At 40.4% G+C, this 25092-nt stretch overlaps 1 protein-coding gene across 2 annotated transcripts in view; it reads right to left on the reverse strand.

The window, feature by feature from the left end:
• Nucleotides 1-420: 420 nt before the first annotated feature.
• The window catches only part of Eip75B (Ecdysone-induced protein 75B), a 191427-nt gene continuing 166755 nt past the window's right edge, over nt 421-25092 (reverse strand). For both annotated transcript variants that reach the window (XM_077443710.1, XM_077443713.1), the window contains exons 3-5: nt 13977-14121; nt 5854-6089; nt 421-4285 (exon numbers count right to left, since the gene is read on the reverse strand). In XM_077443710.1, the coding sequence (XP_077299836.1) occupies nt 2660-4285; nt 5854-6089; nt 13977-14121 (2007 nt within the window). In that variant the 3' untranslated portion in view covers nt 421-2659. The remainder of the gene's footprint in view (nt 4286-5853; nt 6090-13976; nt 14122-25092) is intronic.

Raw genomic sequence — 25092 nt, forward strand, 5'->3', positions numbered from 1 at the left:
GTATTCAAATTTTAGTGTTTCAAGTTTAAATTGTATTGTAGTATGGAAACAAAAGTAAATGTACCCATTAACAGTTAACTTTTAGCTGTAAGTGTGAAGAGTTCAACTCTTTATCTCAACAGTAGAACTTTTTAGAAATGTTTATGTGTGTGAATTGCTTGTGGTTGGCATAACAGTTCTTATCTGTGTGGAATTTGTCTCAAGTTACACATTTAGCTTTTGATCTAATAGTCTTTGTATTGTAAGTATGTAGCATTGTAATATAAAATCATTTTTATATTTTCATTTGAATGTGTATTTTGTTCTATGTAATCATGTTGCATTTTTTTTTATTTGTGAAGATAGGATTTTAGGGTAAAGGATTTGTTGTGTATATTAAATTCAATATTGTAAATAAGTAAATAAAATACAGTTTAAATTTCACCAGACAAAGTTTTTTTATTCTTGACGACCTCTCATTTTCATTATTTAACAATAAATTGAGAACTGACCCATGCTTACAAAATACTAAACATACACACTTGGCAACCATCTTAGATTGTTAATGTATTTTTTTAATAATTATTATTTATTATTATTATACTGGCAGGTATGATATGTCACGGCCGTACGAAATATGCAATTTTTTTTAATAGGACACCCTGTAGAATTACAATGTGGTGCCGAGTTAGACTGGACCAAAGCTCACTTGCACATCACCACTATTCGAACGCCTAGAATTCGGTTTTCTATAAGTAAATTTGAACTAGAAAAGGCGTTCGTTGGGAATATTTTTTTTATATAGATAGCAAGTGTGCTCTGATCTGATCTTGGCGGCTTGACTATACAAGATTAGGAGTGCAAATTGGGGTGACATGTCATTCCCGCCTCACTGGGCCAACGCAGTGACACTATCGGTGAGGAAATGATTTGACATGAAAACACGGTCACAAACAAACATATTTTTCATTTTTAAATTTAATTATTTAATAACTGCAAGAACTGGATTTTGTTTTACTTTTAACCTTGTCGCAATATGATACAATGATAAATGGATAAAAAGACAAATTTAATTACATTTTGAAACATTTTGTTTTTTTTAACAGCTATTATTCTTTTATACAATTATTGTAATTTTTTTTGTAATTAGATAGTCGTCCGTGATTAAAAACGGTGACTGTCGGATGCATCTCGCTGCTGGAGTGCGGCGTTGTAAACGCGCCCTAACAATTATTACAAACTAACACATAGAGATCTCGCTCCAGCAGAAGGATGCATTTCATTTTTACAAAAAAAAAAGAGTAATTAAGAACAAAACAAAATTATTAAAGGAAAAACAATGTGATGTTTAAATGCAAAAAACACCTTAAAATTTAAATGGTCCAGGCGGATGACAAAGTGTACTATCGACAGAGTTCAAAAATCGCCGGATGGGTGGGGTATATGGTATGGTTTTGAATGTTTGAATGTGAGTGGAAAACGATGGGTAAGTACAAATGATACTAGCGGCGAATCGACCGGATTTATTTAGATAAAACTATTCGCCGATTCGGACACAATCGACCTATGTATTTTAATTAATTATGTATTCTTTTATTACATACGTTTACTAAGTGGGGTTTTAACATCGACCATGCTCGGCAAAAATAACATTTACACAACAGACCGGTTTTTTGTAATATGACAGTCGTGCGACAGATCGGTGCGATCTGTCGCAGCAAGAGATCGCGGCCGATCGGGGCGGCGGCAACGCGCGTTTTTTAAACCGCGCCTGCCCTAATCAGACACCCCGACACGCCTCATTTTTATATATTCGTATAATATATATATATTTTTAAATATTTTAAATACATATTTTATTAATGATAAAGTTTTTTGTTCACACGTACTGTTTTTTGTATTTTTTCCTTTTAATTAAATTATTCACTAAATAGCGATAGAATGAAAGAAATGCCGCGGGACCGGTATATCGTCCCGGCCCGCTCTGTACAAATTCATATCAGAAACTGATCGAGTTGATTGCACATCTCCTCTAATTTCACCACCTTTTCTATATACACAAAAAAACGAAAAAAAAAAACTAGCGGTAGCCGCTAGGTACGCAAAACTGCTCTCACAATTTTAATTTAATAATACAAAAACGTAACATTTTCATAGAAAAAAAGTAAAATAAAATAATCCGATTTACTTACAATAAATTAAAAAGTCAAAATATAAAACATTTTGATCCGGGCTTAACTATTTTTTTAATTTATATTAGGCGAGCGCGAACCGCTCTAGCGGTTTTAAAAACGCATTTTCTTATAAACAAAACTCAACGGGCGGGGTGATCAAATAATATTAACAACACGAGATGGATGAAGGGATGAAAAATGATCCGATTATTTTTTGTACGACGCCTCCGTTTTTTATACAATCTAACTTAACAAGGTAAAATTAATTCAATATAATAAAAATGAAAAATTTATCACAAATATATTAATTCAAAAATTTGAAAAACCTAACTTAAGTCATTTTTTCATTATAACACAATTAATAGGATGGTGCCGGACGATGTCCGCATCGAAATATTTCTTTATCATTATAATTAATAATTATTTACAGCACATCGACACATGAGTCCTTTGCCGGCCGACGGGTTATTTGGTTTTTTTGTAAGGCGGGCGCACGCGCGACGACACTACGCCTCCAGAAGTAGTTTGTGGGGGCGGTAGGGCGTGTGCGGGGGTGACGGTGACTTCTTTGACAGGTTGAGGGGTTGTGCAGAATCCGCAATGTCCACCTGCAACTCCAATCGGGGGGCTTGAGGTATTGGCGCAGGTGCTGGTGGTGCAGGCCAACGCGTGCGGAATGATGGCTCTCGCGCACCTTCACCACGCATTATGTAATTCTGGATGATGTCCGAACGCTTCATCTGCTCCGGAGTCATGCGAGGGCCTTCCATGAGCGATCTCGCCAGCACTGAATGCGTGCTGGAGAGAGAGGGACCTCCGCGGGATAAGTGCATCTGAAGCTGTGACGGCCTCGATGCACCCGACCCGCTAGGTCCGCTCGAGCTGCCTGGACTCATGGCGGGCGCACTGATCATGGCTTCAGCTTCTGCTGAATCTCGTTGTCTCATGGCGCGGAACTTTTTATGGGGTTTGTACGCTTCGTCCATCAACGAACTGGTGTCGTACAGAGGAGGCGCTTGTAACACGCGCTTTAATACAGGCATGTCCTCGACAGGACGCCGCTCCTCCACTCGTTCCTCTAAGGATGAGCGAGGACTCGAACTACCGGATGATGTGCCCGGTCGTTTCTCATGTTTTTCATTTCCAGACTCAATTCCTGAATCGGTGGGTGAGTCTAATTTCCTATAGCGTAAGTGGGGATGCTGACCGTGGGGGTGTGTGTGCGGGGGGCGGTTGAGTGCTGTCACTGTTAGTCCGGTAGGTCTGGGTGCTGTTAATTCGTCTTCTCCTGATGAGGCAGAACCACGAGAACCGCCTGAATCAGCTCGAGGGCGTACAGGACAACGCGCTCCTGCTAAGGTTGCTGCTAACAATGGGGCGCCAGCAAATTGCTCGGCTTCTCCAGAGCACATCGATTCAGTACTGGATACTGATCCTAGCGGACTTTTGACGGCATCATCCATCGTGACGTCTGAACTTGACGACCACGATGAACTGCCAGCTGGGCTTTTGCTACTATCATCTTCCATCTGCCACATTTGTTGACGCAACAGTTCTTTGTGTTCTGTTCTGAATACGACTAACTTTTCTGTGTGCAGTGTGCTGAGTGTGCGCAAATCGGGCAGAGTTTTCATAAGCTCGTGTAGGAACTCTGGTTGTCCCGGTCTGTTTTGGTTGATGACTGTCTGCAAGCACGATTTCAATTTGGAGTACATCCTCTCGACGAGTTCGATGTTGCGCAGTCCGGGTCTGTCGGGGGTGATCAAAACTATGGCGCAAAACAAACCCACTTCCGCGTCCGTTAAACACATTGAATTTATTCTCTCGGCGAACTTGAACGTGGAATCGACGAGGAATCTGGCGTTGGCACCGTTCTGGATGGAGTCTCTCTTCATTATTTGGCCGTTCAGACAGATGATGCTGTTGATTGGCGCATCGAACATGCATATGAGTCTGACGAAGAGTGCGTCGAAGAGGCCACTCTTGAGCAGCGTGAATTTATCATCTTGGGTGAGGAGTTGGAAGCCGGGTATCAAACCGGCAAAGTCTATCACACCACGGATCACGTGGGCGAAACGTTGGGAGAATTCCTTTTCAGACTGAAGCTCGGGTGCTGGATTTAATGGACACGCCTGTAACAAAAAAAATATTTCGTTAATATGATAATTAAAATCGTAAAATGGTACCATTCATACTAAAACGAAAGGAAATGGAAATATATATATATATGTACACATAGGGGCGAAAACCTTTTGTTTGGTGCGTCAAGGTTGAAAGGGACGATCGATAACTTCGAATTCAAACAGGCATGATTGGAATTTAAACAGTTGGATCATATATAAAGGAAATTCGTACTGATTGAAATGACAATAGGAAGAGCTGACCTTTCTAGGGAATTTTAAATTGACCTTTTCGCTTAACCGGTTATATCGACGATAATCATTGCATTTACTTTCCTCTAGGAAGCAACCGGACAAGGTTGCAGCAGCAGTAAGTAACGAGCAACGGCCTTTGGACGCGATTTAGTGCTACTCACTTCCTAGTCACCTTCGAGTGATTCTTAGACAAGTTTCAGCAGATTAAGTGCCATCTTTCAAATCAAAAAGAACCACACTACCGAAAGGTTAAAATATTCATACATACACGGAGAGAGTCCCAGTAATGTTTTCACACTGAGTTTCCCTTTGGAAACCTTGAGCGTTTCCGTTGAGAGACAAGGTCGACCAGTCTGGTCTGGTGGGACCGTTCGTTCTGGTTGCGTTAACTTCAATTACATGAGGGGTTCGAACCCTCCTCTTGTACACAGATGCCGGAAAAAGTAACACACGGCTGTTTTTAATTGTATATACGCTTTCACCGTGTTCGACCAAGCGTCCTTTAAATAATTTGTATCAATAGGAGGAAACCGCCACTGTCCGAGAGTATAGTCACTCGACCGAACATCCTCCGCATCCTATATGGTTAGGATGTGAACAAAGGGCGCGACCGCAAAGTCCACCAGAGACATCCGCTCGTAATAAATAGGAACAAAACTAATAATAAAGAAAGTCAACAATTTTCAGTAAAGGCGGCCTTGCTTGTAACCTTGCCTTGGGACATCCGCGTGTGTACGCGAGATTCTGGGTAGAGCACTCCTCGAAGAGCACACTTTCACCGCGATCCGATTGACTCTCTGAATCATCAAAAGTATGCCAACAATACTAGTTTCGGCGACTGATCCTACTCTTCACATCAAGTACTACTTCATAAAGCTTAATATCAAAACTGACTCATTCTATGTATGGCTAATATTGCTCACACGCATGCACAACTCTTATCAAAATCAAGGTTGAAGCTGTTCATAAATAATACATAATCCATTGTAACAGAAGAACTTTATCGCACAAGAGAACAAAATAAAAAGGACACGTCGAGAACGAAATGAAACAAGCAGTGTCGTTTCGAGCAATAAACTACAATAACGATCCACGCGCCGGTCAATGTCAACTCATTGTTACGATATTATAATACATTTTTTATTTTTATATATGCGTCAACCTTGGATGTTCATGACAAAAGATTGCACATGCGTTCAGTGAGAGAGATGCGCGCGTGCTCATCGAAAAACGCACACGTGTAGTATTTGAATAGGGGATAAAAGGCATGGGATGTTCATTCTTTCAAACTCTTTGTATAGGATGTATAGTGAATAGGTACTGACCAGGGTTGGCACCGAGTAGGTGGGGCAGTCTCGCGCTCGCGCACGCATAGCGGTAACCCTGTCGCGCGTGAATTCGCACGTATCCAGGTGCGCTCGGATGACTCTAGCTGCGAGACGAGGTTCATCTTCCAGCTCCAGGGCAGCAGCCCTTTCTGCAGATCTGCATGTGCTCGACTGCTGCATAGCGGCGAGGATTCGCGCCTTTTCGCGCTTCGGCACGCGACCAAATCGCACAGCTGCAACAAGACAAGAAAAAATTATAATAAATATAACAAAGCAACAAATCACACATGAATTACGCAATACATTTAATATACTAATCCTAAACTGATTTCGTACTAAGGCCTTGCTGACTAGATCGGACTGTAAGTAGCTCAACAACATTGGCAATCTGTACAAGGTGCAAAGTACGACGCGGAAGACTAGACTTCCGCGATCGTATGCATCGACTATGACCGTTAACTATACATTTGATACCCTTATATAAATAATGGAATAAAAGTGAATTCGTTTGGGATGACAACCCGCCTGTTGCCTTTGAGATTTTGGGGTGTGCTTGGGCCAGACAGATGCACACGCATAAGTGCATCGACCTCAGTCCCCCCCAAAAAAGGGAACAAAACAGCAACACGCGTGAATAGAGAAGCTATGGGGATGATGATGATGCCCTTCAGACGCCCTCGTTCGTCCGTCTCAAGGACCGCGCGCGTCATACGTGCCCTCTGCGGCATCACCCCTAAATTCGAACCTATTATTATATCGTAACGGTTCCATTTCTCTTTTTTTCTGTTGTGGTAGGTTCTAATATATTTTTTGTGTCGTCGCGTCTACTTTGGAACATATGCGGAGTGGCAGAAGGCACCCTAGAGGTTGGTGGCGTGTGTCGGAGGCCAGGTGCTAATGGCAGCTGGCTACCGAGGAGGGCGCAGGTCAGCGCCCTCGACGCAGGACAACAACCCAAAGCACCCCTGAGACAATCTGACAGAATTTTCCGACAGAATGTGACACAAATGAGCGCTCCAATTCGCGAGTGAAAGTGAGCAAGACGGTAGCGACGGCAGAAAGTGAAATGAAGTGATCGATCGCCCGTCTCGGATCACCGGTCATTTGCATAGGTACGAAACAATATGGCATTGTTTGAACAATTTCAACAAAAATACACACACAAATACACAAGTAAATAAGTAGACAAACGAGAAATAGCAGTTATTGAAGAAGAATAAGCAATGTCACGAAACTGGAACGGAGAAAGTAAAAGTTTTCGGTAACACACTTCTACAACGCGCTCGGCGAACGGGTCGACTTTTCTCTCCTTGTACATATATCAATTTCACGTGCGAAACAATGGATGGGAACACGCATCGTATTATTTTTTTGTTTGTTTTAGGTACATAGGTATAAGTCATAGAACATTAGAAGGGAGAATTGCTTCACATTTAAGGGAGGTTAAGCTTTAGAAAATAATAGGGGTTGATTCAGGGTGAATGCACTGCGTAGTATACATAGGGAGAATGACTTTGTTTTCCACAATCATACCATATACATCGAAAGTTTTGTGAGATTCTCAGAACTTGAAAATAATCATATTGCACTATATATAATACCTAATATAAAAAGTAATTCAATAAATATGATGATATATGTACATACACAAATTTAAATCACATTTAATTATTTTATTGAGTTTCTTGTGCAATTGTATATGTAAATTATATTATAGAGAAGTGTTCAATAGACACTTTTTTTGTGAAAATCTAACTCAGCAATATGAGAATGGTAATGCAATTTTAATTGTGAGCCAATCATATACTTAGAAGAATTTCTTAAATCAGAATGAACATAAATACATCGTTAAGGAGTGTATGCGCTGCTGAAAACTTAGTTGTAAAAGAAAACTCGGAATGAAAACAACAAAACATTCCAAAAAAGTGATCGAATTTTCGGCGATTTCGGAGACAATTTCAATAGACACTTTCGTTGAAAGAAAGTTAACACACAGACATTGTTGTCGAACTGCAATCGCAGTTTTCGTTTTCTTCGTACGATATTTATCGGCGTGAAAACGCGGCGCGGCGCGACCCACAAAAGTGTTACGGACTTTCTCGGCTCAGTAGGTCGACTTTTTAAAACTCCACAATCCAACAATTGCACAAAAGTTTCCGCAGGATTTGTATTAATCTAATCCAATATAAATAATAATATATTAATTATACGTAATATAATATAGCAATATACGTACGAGCATTGTGATATTTGACGACGCCGTTGAGGATTCCCTTCAAAATCGGCAATTCCTCACTCATTTTTAATACCATCAAAACAACTCACGCACAAACACTAGGTAATATATAAGCGGTAAAATAGGAACTTTGTTTTGTTTCGTTATTGGTAACTTATTTGTTTTGTTTTGTGATTATATTATCACAAGCGATGCACTATCAGCACTGGCGGGCAACGAGGGTGTATTCGTCCTTGGGCACATTTGCACTTGAGGGAGTAATCCAATGGGTAAGTATGGGGCTCACTCACTGCGCGAAAACGTGGTCACTCGCTACTGTTTGACAAGAGTGGTAAGCGAGTTATTGATAGCGCGTGGTAACCGGGCGTGCACTCTCTACGGGTAGCGGAGCGGCACTGGCCGGTTTCGGAGTCGAGGCGCGCACTCACAGCTCTACCCCCTCCACCGACTCCACCGAGCCGAGCCACCTCACTATAGAGGCACGAGCGTGCCCTTGAACTTGCGCCGTGAGCACCCGCACACCCCCTCCCCTCCCCTCCCCTCCCCTGCCCCTGCCCCTGCCCCTGCCGACACCCGCACACCCCCCCAAGCTCCCAATCCCACCCCACTCCTTTCCCCACGCCTTTCCCCTCTAACCACTCGCCCGCCCCCCTCTCCGCCTTTCGCCGCTTTCCCGCGTGTGCGCGAAAATAGCGAGCGCGTAGAGCTCCGTCGGCGCGTAGAGCTCTACGCGCTCACTTTTGCGCGCGTACATACGTTGCGGGTGAAATCTCTTCGGTGCATTTTTATGTATGCGCCGTATTATTAGGAAACGATGATGGGGGTTCGTTGACTTGTCATTTAGAGTGCTCTTACTTACAACTATGTACGTGGAGAAAATTACTCGTATGAACGGAAGCTCTTTACAAGCATTGATTTTTCTTTAAAACAATAAAGAAATCGAAATTTTGCAGAATTCAGTGATTATTTCAAAAAAAGAAAAATATTTAAAGAGTTCATATTTTCATTTAAATTTTAAATTAAAAGCTTCTAGTGTTACTATTTTAGATAAAAAGGTACGAATTTACATTTTATATTTTATAAGTCAAAAAAGATGTAACCTAACACAACACAGTTTAGTATTTAAATACCTAATCATTTAAATATAAAATGATTTGTTTATAAAAAAATAATGATTTACATCTTACACAGTTTAGTATACATATTTATCTGTCTCGCCAAATTGTTAATTTATAAACGTAAGAAAAGAAATATTTTCAAAAACCTAGAATTCTTTAAATCGATAAATTTACATATTTAGTATTTATTTTTCTTTACATTTTTTTGCTCTTGTAATGTACTACTACATATATAAATATATAAAGATAATCTTTTACCTATGTCGCCTATCTGAGTATTTCAAATGATGCACTACTTAAGAATGTAAATATCTCATTAATTTAGTCTACACTACCTTTACGATAAGTTTACTATTATTTGTTCAAACCGTCAATTCGAACTTTGCGATTATATATTGTAATACACACTTGGACGAAATTCGCCTTTGAGAAAAAAGGCAAATCTATCACAATAATATGAATAATATAATATACATACAAGTAATTTGACCTGTACAAAAAAGTGACCCGGTCTGTCTGATCGATCTAGTTAGCGACGGCGACCGTAGGTTAGACGTGTGACATTGGCGACGACTTTCGAGACACCCTCTGAGATAATTAGTTCGTCCTCTGACGACAACGATCGACACGCACAAACTAATGTTTGTCGTGAGGACGCACCGGGGGACACCTCGCCCTTATGTTTTATTTTTACAGATGGAATATTTTGTATTGCCATTTTTCGTCCGAAAGCGCGTCATTCCATTGTTTTTTTCGTTTTGTGTTCATATATTCAAATTCAGGTAAAAAAAAAAGATTAAACCATTCGAAAATTTCTCGACCTCAAATACAACCCATTTCAATGCGATAATATTGTTATTGTTATATTATATGAATAAATTTAGATTATAATTTTTGCAAGGCTTTTATTTTTAAATATAATTAATAATTAATTTTCATCTGTTTTTCATACAAATTTAAATATTATCGTGATTGAGACACCTATAGTTGACGCGCTCAACTAACGGGCATCGACCTTCGACGCAACACCTTGTTTTCCTTATCAGTCGAACGTACCCCGCCAAAAAATGTTAAAATTCTAATATTGCATTTAATTATGGATAATTATCGAAGCGAATTAAATATAATTAGAATTGCATAGATCGAAATAAATTCTTCGCGGCGTTGACAAGTTCGTCAATTTTGTTTTCGAATCGATTAAAACGTTGATTAATGATGTATTAAAATGTTTGGAAAACAGTTTGCAAGCAACGAATGCAAACAATAGGGGCCCCGTTATCGACGAGGTCGACGACCGCTAGTGCGCGAGGCCGCCGTAGGATGGCGCTAAAATTACGCGCGCTATTTAGCTCGGTTTGCGACTCCGCTAAATTGTAAAATATTCTCAAATTGTGAATGAACGAGTAAAAGCCAAACAAACAAATGCAAAACAACCATTTTTTTTATTAGAATTGATTTTAAATTATTTTTTGATATGTAAAAGTTCAATGATTATCGTCAAGCGTTAATAGATCTAAAGTACTACTTCCATCATTTTTTTTCAATGTCGAAGTGAAATCTATTAAACGAGCGAGCGTGATATTTAAAAAAGAATTTCACCCGAATGAAAGTGAAATTTCAGATAAGGCGGACTGTACATGTATGTATGTGCATAATAGGCGATGAGAGGCTAAACAAAAAGAAGATGGAGGAAAAAAAACACGGAGAAAAATACGTGCGTAATTTCTACTATTACGAAAGAGTGCAAAGCCGAGCGAGTGTAGCGACCGCGTGGAGAAAGGCGACTTTCACCGCGCGGAAGCGGTCTCCGGAGCACTTTCGCTGCTTTCTTCCGAACGACACGACAGTCGACTCTTGCGAAACCCGCTGATTACGTCGTTCAGAGAGCGACGATCCGGACATGTGACTTTGCGGAGTCAATTTTTGTCATCAGCGTCACGCCGAAGTCGCACAAGCTCCCACTCACGTCCACCACCCAGCTTAACCTTAAGCCAAATATAATCCGCTCTGGATTGCATCCATCTGCAAACGCTTCAGAATTGGCACATTAAAACAATTCTCTAAGGCAAGTACCTAATCATCAATAGGAAAGTACTCTGTATGATTCAACTACTATTACGAAGCGTGTGTTGTACGTAGTTATGACATCTCCTCGCTATCGGGGACAACGCAATGCTTTCTCTTATCGCGTGCGTCAGCGTTTAAACCAACACCGACAAACAGAGACCGACCGCATTTGCAATTATTTAGTCAGCACGCTCGCCGAATGCTTTTGACCCATTTTTTGGCGAGTTCAGCGAACCCGGTCACACTCCACCCCCCCCCCCCTCCACCCGTCATTGTTTACCGACCGAAATTATTAAATTCGCGTTCGGATTGCGCGACTGAGTCGGAGGAGCGCCAAGCAAGGACGATTTGCGCAACCGACGACGACGACTATGATGGTCACTTTCCTTTTTGACGAAGTGTGTACAACTTCGCCTTTCCAATTTCGTTTTACATAGTGATGATCATCCTGTGCATACAAACTGCTGAATTATTCACAACTATCATAGCTCAGGCCCTTTTGTAAACTTTGGATGTAGTAAAGTTAATGAAAATGGAGTCAATGGCCGTTGGTATCTGGCGTTGTTTCCATGCCCGAGCCTCGGGCACCGCGATGATGATGAAAGTGTACATAGTTGCGAAAATCCGCGACGACCTTCTGATCGCTTGGAATTTGCGCAAAGCTGACCCAGATTGTCGTCGTCGTGTTGCTCGCTCCCCCACCCAGCGTGCGTCCTCCAGGGGAACTGCGAAAGAAGGACGTTGTCCTCCCATGACCCGTCGCTGTTATTTAGGCTAAACCGAAAGACGTCACACTCAATTGGTACAACGTTGATCCGATCCACCACACACGAAACTAATCCAACCTGTATAAATTGAAATGATCGCATATTTGTATACTTATGTATATCCCAAAAGTCTGAATTGAATTTTGCATCATTGCTAAAAAAAAACAAATTCTAATTGAATGTGTGTGTGTGTGTGTAGTGTCTGTATAATGTTACAGATGATAAAAAAACAACCTCCAGCCATCCGTCCATAATAACGAATTACGCGAGGACAAAATAGCTCTGAAAAGTGGGTCGCTGTGGGGCCGCGGCCGGTGTGTGCGGGCCTAAGCGCCACCAGTCGCGGCACGCGACTTTCGCATCTACGCGCGAGCAATAAGGGCCACAATGGCATGACTGGGAGGCGACGACGAGACGCGGGCGCCGGCCGAGTGAACGACCCGCCGTGGCCCGGTTGCAAGTCACTCACACTTGGCGAGAGAGAGACACGCGCATACGGCTAATATTCGCCTCTCGCTCTCGCGCGAGGCCGACGATCGCCTTCTGCACTCGGCTCACTCTCGCACTTGGGACCGTTTTCTTTCCATTTTCTTTTCTTTTATATTTTTTTTTATTATCGCATTATCAATCTAGCTTTTTTCCGCCGTTCAGTCAACTTTTGCACGCCTATTGTTTTCCGCGCTGAACTTCGAAAACGAACGCTCCGACTCGATTCCAATATGCATCAACACATATTATATAACAATTAAAATAAACATTAAAATTAATTTGTATCATAGCAACCCCGATCCTAACCTACGACAATCCATACAAAAAGTACTATAGTATTATTACTGTATGGTCTTTATTTATTTTCTAGATTAATTTTAATAAATTTGCACAACGATGAACGAATTGGCAAATTGTGAAGGCACAGGTGCAAGTGGGTGGGGGAGAGGTAGTCAACTGGGTCAGTCCAGAGGTCGGTGCTCCCGCTGGGCCACAAGCCCCACCACGACCCGACAATATGGAGCAACTTGTACTATTTTATTCCGAATTTTACGTGCGGTGATCTAGTTTTCGGAAACGTCGAAAACAACATACCCATCCCAAAATAAAAATTCAAATCAATGACCCAAAAATTTGCGTCTGCGAGATGCAACTATCGGTTGATGGAATTCGGGCATCGATTTAGTTATGCCAATTGTGCCCGGATTATTAGCGAGAACGGTGAGCAAACTGTACCGCCATTGAATATTGGGCAACCCGAATGGTAGAGCGAGGCAAGCTCGTACACAACACAGTACGTCAGAAAGAGAAGAAATAAAGTAAAAGTGTGCGAGCGAACACTGTGCCAGTTAGCGGGTTCAATGCTTGCTGATGGCCCTGCGTTCAAGGAATGAGGCGATGGCAAGCGACGACCACACGTACGACCCTCGCGTTTTTTAACACTCGACTATTTAGGACAAAACTCTAATAAAACCAAAGACAAAAGTTTCCCAAAAAAATCTGCAAACCATACAAGAGGATTTTACTAACTCAAATCCAAAGTATCAATGTAGTTAAATGAGTAATTAGTCGCTGCAAATCGTGCGGTCGAGCGGCTGACCTCAACATGGTTTCTATTTCGAACCGGGATCCCTTCACCTAGCTCGCCTACGCCCCTTCCCTTCATATATGCTCGAAGCATTCCTCAAACTGATGCAAAAAGTATCAAGCCGATATGCGCAAGTCCGTTCTATTGTTAGCAACACGGTCATTGGGAGTACACTCTAAGGGGGTGAGTTATCAGATGTTAAGGGTCGCGAGAGGTGGATGACCTGACAGCCTCCGAACGCAGTCCGCATGCGCCCTAACCTCATTCCTGCATCCTCGACATACATCACCTGACTGCACCTCACACATTAAAACATAAATTAAATTAAAAAAAAAAACAAGAAAAAGATTACTCACCATCTCTGCTCATGCCGACAGCGATGCATTTTTTCAAACGACAGTATTGACAGCGGTTGCGGTTGATGCGGAGGATAGAGCACTGTTGGTTCTTGGTGCACGGTCTGTATTGTATCTTCTGTTGGATGGATCTTCTGAAGAAACCCTGCGAACAATTGTCAGCACCATCACTACCGTCGTCAGAGTCAGATTGGGGCACACAACGACAGGAGGCAAGTTCGCCTCCAGAATCGCTATCACACCCGGAATCGCTCGAGAGGTTCTCAATTTGAGAAGACCCTTCAAAGAGCGGCTTAGATTCGAGCATTTGAACTAGTACACTATGCGTTTTTTTGAGGATGTCCGATTTTTTGGTTAGAGGATCGCCCTGAGGAGGGGATAGATCGTCACTGTTGTAAACGCAACCCATTTTTGAACGGTTTAAAATCGGTTCGGAAGAGTTTGTGTGTGGTTTAAATTGATAAACACGTTTGAGTTATTTGAACTAGAGCGCGCACATGGTTGAGGCACAGAGCGCGTATTGTCGATGCGACCGTTGAGAACGGAGAGCCGACGACAACTGTGAGTTCATAGCACTCGCGACCGCGGCCTGAGGCCCGGGTCTGGGCCCGGGGGTCCAGGGGCCCGGGGAGGGCTCGTGACCCACTTGTGGGTTGGTGAACTCAACGCGACTCAACCGCCCGCGCCCGCCCGAAAGTGAGAGTGTCACTCCGGAGCCCGCGCGCAACCAAACGTCACCTAACGGGACGGTCAACTCAAACCAACTCAACTCAACCGACTCCTCGACCAACCGAGCCCTTTTTCGCCAAAACCTATAAAATAACAACGCACACACAACGGCAAGCATTTGTGTGTATGTGTAATGAATAGTTGAGCGCCGAAGGTAAACTCGGTTCGTTGACCTGCCCGCCCACACTATATAGCTAGCGCATTCGGAATTTCTGCGAATCCGCAACTTATTGTCGCCGCTTTCCTTATCTCGCACCCGCCAATCTACAAAAACCACCTGATATAATGTGTGTATATGTATTACCAAAGTCGGTCAACGCTGATAAGGATTCACGACTCTAACTAACCGATTAAACGTTATGCGATGAGACATTTTATTGTAATTTTGATTGGACAAAGTACACACGACTCACAATTGGATAAACAAAAACTAATTTCAACCATATAATAATTGTATTACATTACTATTAATAACATATTAAAAAAATATAAACTATATGTATGAATAAAAGTAAGTACTTTAAAAAAAAATTCGCCATATTTTTTAAAATCAAAATCTATGTAACCATTTAAATTGTTTGGTGTTGATGCGAAGATATCGTATTTTTTTAATCACAAATTTTAAGTTTTTTTCCTATAGAGTCTCAAACACTTACATCAATTTTTTCAAATGGGTATTTATATGCTAGCCGAGGGGGCTTACCCTTTTTTATAGAATTATATTGCGTGAGTTCTTCTTAAGCGCCTTAAAAAATTTGGATTTCTCGAGATGCATTCTTACGGGAACCAAGATAAACCGGCAGAGCGAATGAAACGGCATGTGCTCTTTTGGGGATCGGACGCTTTTGGCGTGGTACTACTAATTTTTGTATATCGGGCCACTAGTTAAATGATAATAAATGTAATATTATAAATATTAACAAGAAAAATATGTATATATTGGATCAGTAGCTATTAAAAAGATATATTATTATTTGTTTGTGAATACAATAAAAAGATTTTAAGATCAAAAGTTAAAGTATCCAAATCTATAAATCTTGTGATAAGATAGTAGATAAAAGTACTGCACATATGAATGTAAGTAGTAGCTATTTGGATAAATAAGTCGAATCGAAATAAATCACCAAAATCAATGAAAGATGACGTCAATACTAATAATACACTTTTGCATCGAAAAAGCATTCAAGTTGCGCAATCGCCTCATCGCACTACTAACCAATTATGTCACACACACTCACACCGCCATATTGCTCATATCGGAAGCGCATCGCATTGCACACGAAATTTTACATCAACCCAGCAGACTTTCGGCGAAAAATGGAGAATGCGTGACTTTTGGAGCACACATATGTACTATAGATAGTCTGGGTGAGCCAGTAAGAGTTCCCTTGGAGGAAGGAGGTGGGTATAACGTTAATCGGTCGACGACCCAGTCGGTTCAACGACCAGCACCGACAACACTAATGGCGGGATCGTTGCGCAACAACGACACGCTCTGACAGATACACACACACACATTTTCATTCATCACTTTTTCTCTACTTTTACAACACGGTCCTTTCCGTGCGTAGTACTACGGCATAGGAGGGGCATCGGTCGCCAAATGTTGGCTCACGTTCCTTCTAAAAAACATACCGTTATCATATAATTCTTAAGTCGTCATATCATATCATTGGCCGATAAGCGCTCTACATATTCGCAAAGTGCTAATTTTCGTAACTGCTAATTTGACAAAATTTCTTTCAATTATTTTTATTTTACATAGATATATACCAGGAAGGCTTGACAGGAATACCCTCATGCGCCTTTCTAGACAATTAATTACAAACAATGCGGCATTTTTATTAAATAAATCACTGTATTTCGAGAAGCTGAAGAACACGAAATTAACCAATTAATTAATTAATTAATTAATCCATTGATATATGTGTGGATTTTAGATTTGTACATAATTTTTACATTAAATACAGGTAGAATGATTTTTTGCCAATTTTGAGGAACCGTTTCAACAATAATCAGATAAATTTGGCAAACTCTGATAATAACCGATCGAATTAGAGTCACAAATATCCAAGTCTATCCAGTAGTATAGCGGGATCGAACCCAATAATCACTTGATGCTAAACATACACGCTACCACTGAGCCTTACTGCTTGCTAATTGTAAGTATTAAAAAAATGGTTGTCTAGTGTGTTGATAATTGCTATTTTTAGCATTGAAAGGCACCGGTTAGATATAGCGACGCCCACATATTATATTATTAAACAAATGCGTACAAATCTGTACAAGATAATAATAGCGAAATTATTGACAGTCTGTATATGGTAAACAGAGCCGACGAGAGGGAATTCTGGAGAAAAATTTAATATCATAAATGTAAATGTTCCCAAAAGTGCTGATTAAAGTTTGGAAAAGTTGCGAAGAAATTGAAGAGTATGTATGGATTTGTCTTTATATCGATTAATCCTCATGAAGTTCTGCTGTATATGTAGTATCTACATACACATAATGCTATAATAAAATCGTGCCGATATCAAATAATGAACTTCTTCAGCTATGTACATATACATAATTATATAGGTATAGTCGTTCGTTTGAGGTTTTCGTACTCGGATCGGTAATGACCCGATTGTGACTAACGAAAAAAAAAATCGGAAAAACAAAGTTCTCGTAAGAGCGTTCAACTCGCTTTAGTTTTCGTTGTTTACGCACTGACGGAGTTCTCTGGTACAACGAACGGTCATACACACACACACACGGACAAAACTCTGTACAAAAAAAGCTGTGTGCTGTTATGGCAAAAAACCGTGGTAAACTCGTGACTCGGGTTCGTGGCACAACACAGGGCCTGCGGAAGAGGGTCACCGGCCCACATTTAGTCCGTCAAACTCGATTTATATAATCCAATGGGGGGATAATGTGCCATATTTTCCAATGCGAACAATAAATATTGATGCTTATTAGCTCCACATTGTTGGTGATATATCACTGTTTATTTTATATGCGACAAGGGAAATTTTCATTTGCAATTCAAATGGAGTACTTATAATTGAAGAGGATCTTTAGTGCATATGTATAGTATGTTCAATGGGATAAAAGTAATGAAATAATCAAGGTATTATGTGTGTAAACAAGGTAATAGTTACAAGATGGATCTTTTTATATAGGAAATGTCGGACAGTGCAAGATGAATCTGAAGCACAATGGTCTCAGTATAGCGCAGAGAGCACGATTTATGCGATGAAATTCCTCTCATCGGGTGAAGTTTATCGGGCATTGTACCCGAGGTGGAAGCCGTGCGCTCTACTTACTGCGTGGTTTTCGATATAACCGGAGAGTAAGTACCTAAAACTAAGGGCTACAGGGCCAATGACCGGTCGCAATAAAGCTTCGCCACCTCCACAGCGAATCGACCGGGACACACCGAGGAAGAAGTTCAATCTCGAAATGTGCAGTGCCGTTATAGAGAGCTCTCGGGTCATAATTCTCCGAAACGCATTTTCCTCTTCACTTCTTTTTATTTTGCCATTGTTGATAATACTCCATTTGGATGTGTGCGAGAGAGAGCCATCGGCAAAAAAGAAAACATCGGTAATGATGAGGTTGCGTGGTATAGCGATTGCGCAACATGGTGTGTGGCAATGGTGGATTGAAACCTTGCTACCGTGTTAGATAAATCGCATCCCTGCGATTCCATATTTTCGGGGGAATCGTGCGAGGTTATCTTATCTGTACGCGGTTGCGCAAAACGTGTTCTTAATTTGTTCGACAAACACGTTGGCAATCGCTTTGAGGCTATTTCGCAAGAAATATTGCTTTATTGGCCATGGCACCGAAGCCCGAAAAGACGCGAAAGTCACGAAGTGAGTAGAGAGAGAGCGTTAACCCGCGACCGAGTAAATATCCAATGAAAAAATTATATATTATATATTCGGGGCAGGATATTATTCATATGACCCACATAGACGATGAATCAAAAGTTCAACGATCCCTCATACTAGTGACTAAACCGACCGACTAACTAACTGACGTACATAATTCAATTTTGCAACGCGAGCCCGAGAGCCGAGTTCGTCGAAATTAGACGAAATGTCGGTCACTTCCGAGTGTCAAAACATCACGGGAATAGCCAGAGTCGTTTCTTCATTTCGTTTCGTTTTTTTTTTCTTATTTTTATTATTTTCTATCGCGTTTTGGCGCCGGCCCACCGTGCGCTGTTATTCAGTGGCGTAATTAGCGTCCACGTCAAATTGACAGAATTCTATTAAAATAGGTACAATGGAACTATTCAAAACGCATACAGCAACAAGCAGTTCATTGACATTTCTTAAACCATACCTTAGCAATACTAAACACCCACCAAATCATCAAATCAATAGCATGTCTGTTTGAAAACGCACTTCATTGTGTTCGAGAATTTATGGAATTAATAACATTTTACGAGGTCATTTAGATGAACGCCTTACAATGAGAAATATTATCAAACACCTACTTATTAAGAACCACACACGATGCAAAAATTCCAAGCAGGTAAAACCAATTTATTCAACGGAAATGAGGAAAATGAATTTGTAAATTTTTCTTTCTTTTGTTTTTCTATTTTAATTTTATATAGAATTTCAAACAATAAATATCAATTTCTAGAAAGAAATACCATTTTTGTTGCGCACTAGTATGTGTATGTTCATTAAAAAATAAATATTTACGATTCAAACAAGATTTATTGATTGATTGCGAATTTGCAAAAAGGCATCTAATAAAAATTTCAAGCAAAATAGAACAAAGGAAAGAAAGGTTTTCCAAATCTCATCCAACACAATTAATTGCACGCGAAAACTTTCCATAATTTAATAAATATTATGAATAGGAAGATACCTTCTTAGGAAGAGTAGGAAGTCTTCCGAGGAATTGCAAACTGAGAGACCTACATACAGTCACAATTAAAATTGAGAATTTGCAAAAAGGCATTAGACTATTAAAGCGATTTTAAAGATCAATGAAATCAAAATATAAAACCCTCAACATGAGGCCACCCACCCAACGAATAACACTTTTTCAAGACGGTTATCCATGCAAAATAGAACTAAAAAAGAAAATTCAATTACACGCGAAAAGCATCTTTGCCCTGTTAAAGCTCAAATAAGTCAGCATATGAAATCCTCAACAGGAGGCGACCAACCCAACCAATGACACCCTTTCAAGACAGTTATCCATGCAAAATAGAACAAAGAAAAGAAAGGTCTTTTTTTCATCATTTCATCCGACACATTTAACTGCATGTGAGAACTTTCTGATACCTGATATCTGATATATGACTTTGGGTACCTGAGTCTTGATAGTAAAAGAATTGCGAACTACATACCGTCACAGTCAAAAGGAGGCGTCGAGTGATGGATTGCGAATTCGCGAACGGACGACTTGGCGCAAGGTGGGTAGGTAGTTAAAAAAAAAATATCGTCGCCTACAGTTACACAGAGTCGGACAAATATAAACAGCAGTACCAGGGAGGGTTCAGTGACACCGCGGTTAAGGATTCGCCTCCGGTTCGCCTAACGGTGCCACTGTTACGAGCTGACACGTAATAGAGTTCGGACTTTGGAGTCCAGAGCTCGAGAGATGCCCACCAACCTCCGAGTTCCGCTAGATGCGAGCATTAGCATAAGTCGGCCGAGGAGAAGAGAGAGGTTCATTCACTCGTGTGTGGGGTTGTGTGTATAGAGTTTGGTCGGATTTGTACTAGGAGCACTCGGGTCGATAGTGGCCGACGTCTGGCCGTACTCTACTGCTCAGGTCGTCGACCGGCCGGGTCGTTGTCCGCGTGACGTCATCGTGACGCGTCTCGGCCTACCGCAACAACGGAGTACGGAGCCAGCGGTACACAACTCTCCATGCCTTTTACTCGTGTCTCTTTACTGCATATACTACACACACACACACATGCATACATTACTAAATCAAATTTCGGATTTTTATTCGCATGCTGTGAGAGCCAAGGTTGGCCCGCGTCGATTGCATCTTATGAAAATTGCGATTGGTTATTGTTCGCCAGTGTGAGATCGTGCGGGTTTTGTAACATTGGACTAAATTTCGTTTCGATACTTTTTTTTTATATAAATCTGCATCGGAACTGAAATTTATTCATCCGTGCGAATTTTTATATATGCCGTTTAGATTTGCTGCAATTTTTTATTTTTATTTTTTTTATTTATTTTTTTTTTATTTCATACCAGGAAGGCATTACAGGTAAACCCCAATGCGCCTTCCTGGCCAAATTACAAACAATACAGCATTTTTTATTATATAAGTCGCTAAATTACGAGACACTGACTTAAACTCGACAATTAACGAGACATCTATGAATTGTACATACATTTTTACTGTAATATTTACATTAATCATACTCAAATAGTGGTGACATAGTGGGTAGGAAGGATTTTTAGCCAATTTTTAATCGGGAATCGTTTCAACAATGAAATCAGAGAAAATTGGCAAACTCTGATAGGAAACGATCAACCAGGAGTCACAAATCCTGGTCTGACCAGCAGCATTACAGATATACTCAGAAAAATTCTTTTCAATCGAGGTCAGCTCAAGGGATCGAACTCGGCGCCTCTCAGTGTTAAGCAGAAGCTTAACGACCGAGCCACGCTGCTGGCTAGATTTAGAGTTGAAACTCCATCTAAGATAGAAAAATTCGATTTTCTAGTATTTAGAATTTAAAAATTGGTAAGATTTGCAAATTAGATTATCAGAGTGTAATGCTTTCAACTGTGTGGTCATGGGTTCATTCCCTAGACCGGTGTTTGTTGGCTAGACCTTGGATATGTAAATCCAGGTCGGTCATTTCCTTATTACAGTTTTCCAATTTATCTACCTTCATTGAAACGGTTCCACCAAATTGGCAACCTTTTCTGTCTTCCGCAAATTCGAGTTTATGGCATATATAAAATGAAAATATGTTGTAATTGTTATTGATATTTGTAATTGGCTAGGAAGGCGCATTGGGCCTGTTAGGCCTTCCTATGTATAATATAATAAAATAAATAAAGTTGTAATCGTTTTTTATATGATTTAATTATATTGATGACCAAAATGAGCAATATGGCAAAGTATGAAAACGATCGGATAAGAGATAAGGGATATAAAAAATGACCGCTTACACGAAAACCATGTGAAACGTATAAGAGGTTAGTAAAAAATGTACATAGTTATTGATTGAGATGATTCCGTTAAAAATTAATCACTCGTACTTCCATCTATAATACCATTTATTCCCTTTGAAGTTTCGCCACTTTTATTATTGCGTTATTTTATATAAATAATTGCGTTTATATTTAAAATAATGAGAGAGAAAATGTGAGACCAATTTTGTATAGTTATCTTGTTAATTGGCGCTAAAGTTAATAAATAAATGTCAGATTTTAATAAATTTTCTCGGAATTTTTCTGTGCGATGAATACTTTCGAAATAATCCGATTCGGAATAAACAATTCGTTCTATAGATTTTTTTGAGGTAAATAATAAAATCTGACGCAATAAACGTAGTGCCTATTAAATTGAAGAAAAAATCAATTAAAGAGTTGGATGTGTACTTGAATTGATGAAACATCGACTGAGTATTGCATGATAAGGGTTAATAGGGCGACCTGTCAGTCCATGGGTATGTAGAATTATTTCAAAACACTCACACACCCATACAAATCACGATCATTGTGAAAAGCAATCACGTCACATACATCTCCCGAACGTGAAAAGTTGGCAAACGTTATGTTAACGTTCGACATTACTTTCCCATTCGAACAATGGATATTTAAACTAGTACTTCATGAAGCAACAACGAACAACATAGATCTTTTCGCACGAAAAAAAAATAGAAAAATAGGCGAGTACGTATATTTAAAATGGAGTCGATTAGCAGCGTAAGTTGCAAGGCGCATCGCTTGCATAATCGATCTCTTCGCTCGGTTATGTTATACAATGGAGACCTGGTTTTAAAATGTGGATCGATGCGTTTTGCACAGTCATTACATACACACCGAAGAGCAATACGGTGATCGATTACCAACTTTTTGCTCAACATCCATCTGTCCAGCGTCGGACTTTAACTAGGTGTAACGCAACGCTGAACCCCCCCCCCTCCCACTTTGGTACCCAGAACAAAATAGTTTTGCTCTCGTTTCTCGAGCGCGGTGGCCTTCTCGTGTAAACAATTTTAATTATACAATTTAATACTCTGCTTTACTTTTACCGCGCTCGTTAGCTCGGTTTTATTCAATAAACGAGTCGAAATTTCGCTTTGTGCGATTGGACCGAAACGAGAGAGGATCTCCAGAGCGCGCGTCCGTCCGCGCTAGATGATGACAACTCGTTACGTGATTGTATTAATTTTTAATTACAATTGTAAATCGACGACTGCGACGACTATCTGTTATGTAATTGTCAGATTTCACTTTTAACTATATGCGAAAGAATCGTAAATAAGGTCGATCGCCATGCGAGTGCGAGTTACCCAACAACCGATCATATATATATATAATATAATCTACATGAAAATGGTTCAGATCAAAAGGAGATGAGCTTACAATGGAACTCAGGATTACGATAGATCAGTTGGAGTGATATATATTTTTTTTAATTATTACTGTTAAACATCCACAGATTTTAAATTTTTAACAAAATGAAGCAGCAATACTCAAAGTAAATGGTTTGCAGATTTGTAATGCTTGTTTATAATTTTCAATTCAAACTAACCGAACTGTAATCGTCTGGTATAAAGTATTGCAATATAAATTTTCGCTTAAAATTAAATTCTAAGAAGTTTCCTTCAATTGAAAGTTAATTTGTTTGCGCTGAACGCTCGAGAAGCTGTCGCAACGTTTGAAGTTACGTATCCAAACCGAGAGCGTTTTTCCCTTAAGAGGAAATGCGATTTCCCAACGACAGCACTTTCAAGAGTGTATCGAACTGTCCCCACTTTGTGTGCAATTTTCATTTTTCCCACGAACTATCTCGATACTTTCATCGGAGATCGCGTGATTTTTCGCCGCCGCTGCTGCAACAACCATATTACTTCTCTCGGTACACGTCACAGCCGCACTATGACGAAGATTTTCCACCATCATCATCATCATCATCACCACCGTCGGCCAGATGTACGTCGAGTTCATTGCACCGTAACGCGCCGATGTAAACAATTCCGCGAACCGACTAGGCGTGTTGTTTGTCGAATGTACCTGAGCCACCTGAACGGCTCGAATCCGGGATTCAAAAATTTCATAATATTATTATTATAAAGCGCGAAACGTTATATTTGCCGAGCGTGATCGTTCGTCGAACTTTCGAGTGTTTATTTCTAATTTTTTTATGGTGTCTCGTTGACGATTTATGTGGGTTACCGATAGAGTCGACGTTCGCTAACTGTAACGCAACCGAAAACCGGCGAGTTCGCGGCCTTTCGGACTATTTACCCGATGCCAAAGCGCTTTTTAATTCGAAATAGCGTTACTTTATTCGATCGCAGGTTTATTTTTTATGGTTTTTTTTAATTTATTTATGGTGTTTGTTCGACATGGTCTGTCCTTGAACCGTTCTCGGTTCGTAGACGGCTATGTGCGTTTGTCAATTTCCATTTTGTTGGGCCCGGTTACCGGTCGTTCGGTCTGTACGAACCCGTCAGACCGGCGGTTGAGCCGTTCGACGACCGATATCGCAATGCAACCCCGGTCACTGTTGCACATTTGCAATGTAACGAGTTTGCGAGGACCGCATGACTACGGAAAACGAACGTTTGACCCATAGGTATGACCCTCACGTAAAAAAAAAGCTTCCACCTAAAAAACAGACCATTCATCGAATCACCACATGTCAATAAAACCCTTCATTCAATAAGACTTAAGACTCTAAACTGTGCATTAAGGAAAATCTTCAACATCTGTACACCTCCATTGTATCATTTGTTTCTATATATGTGTACATATAAATGTTGGCGTGCCGTGAAAATCTACGTTTTTGACGCACAGCCTTACTTAGGTGTGCGCGAGCAGGATAGGTGACGTCATACCGAGTCCCGTTTGAAATTTGTATGGCAGTGAAAAGTTTAAGCATGAAAAGGTAGGGCAAACACTATAACTAGTCATTGGCCATGCTAAAGTCTTTGACCGTTTGGATTTTAGTTAAAAAATAACCTTGTAACATTACTAACTTCCCATTTGTACCCTCGATGGTACGTCTATTCACTGCTGATATCTGATGGCAATAAATTAATTCAATCTAATAACCAGTAGCATAGATCAATGTTTTGCATGTAATGCTTTACATTTTGTAGTAACGGGTTAAATCCCTGGTGTATGCTGCTGACCAGACCTTGGATATGTGATAGTTTGCTAAT

The sequence above is a fragment of the Arctopsyche grandis genome, chromosome 13, assembly GCF_051622035.1.
Source record: "Arctopsyche grandis isolate Sample6627 chromosome 13, ASM5162203v2, whole genome shotgun sequence".
Lineage (NCBI taxonomy): Eukaryota > Metazoa > Arthropoda > Insecta > Trichoptera > Hydropsychidae > Arctopsyche > Arctopsyche grandis.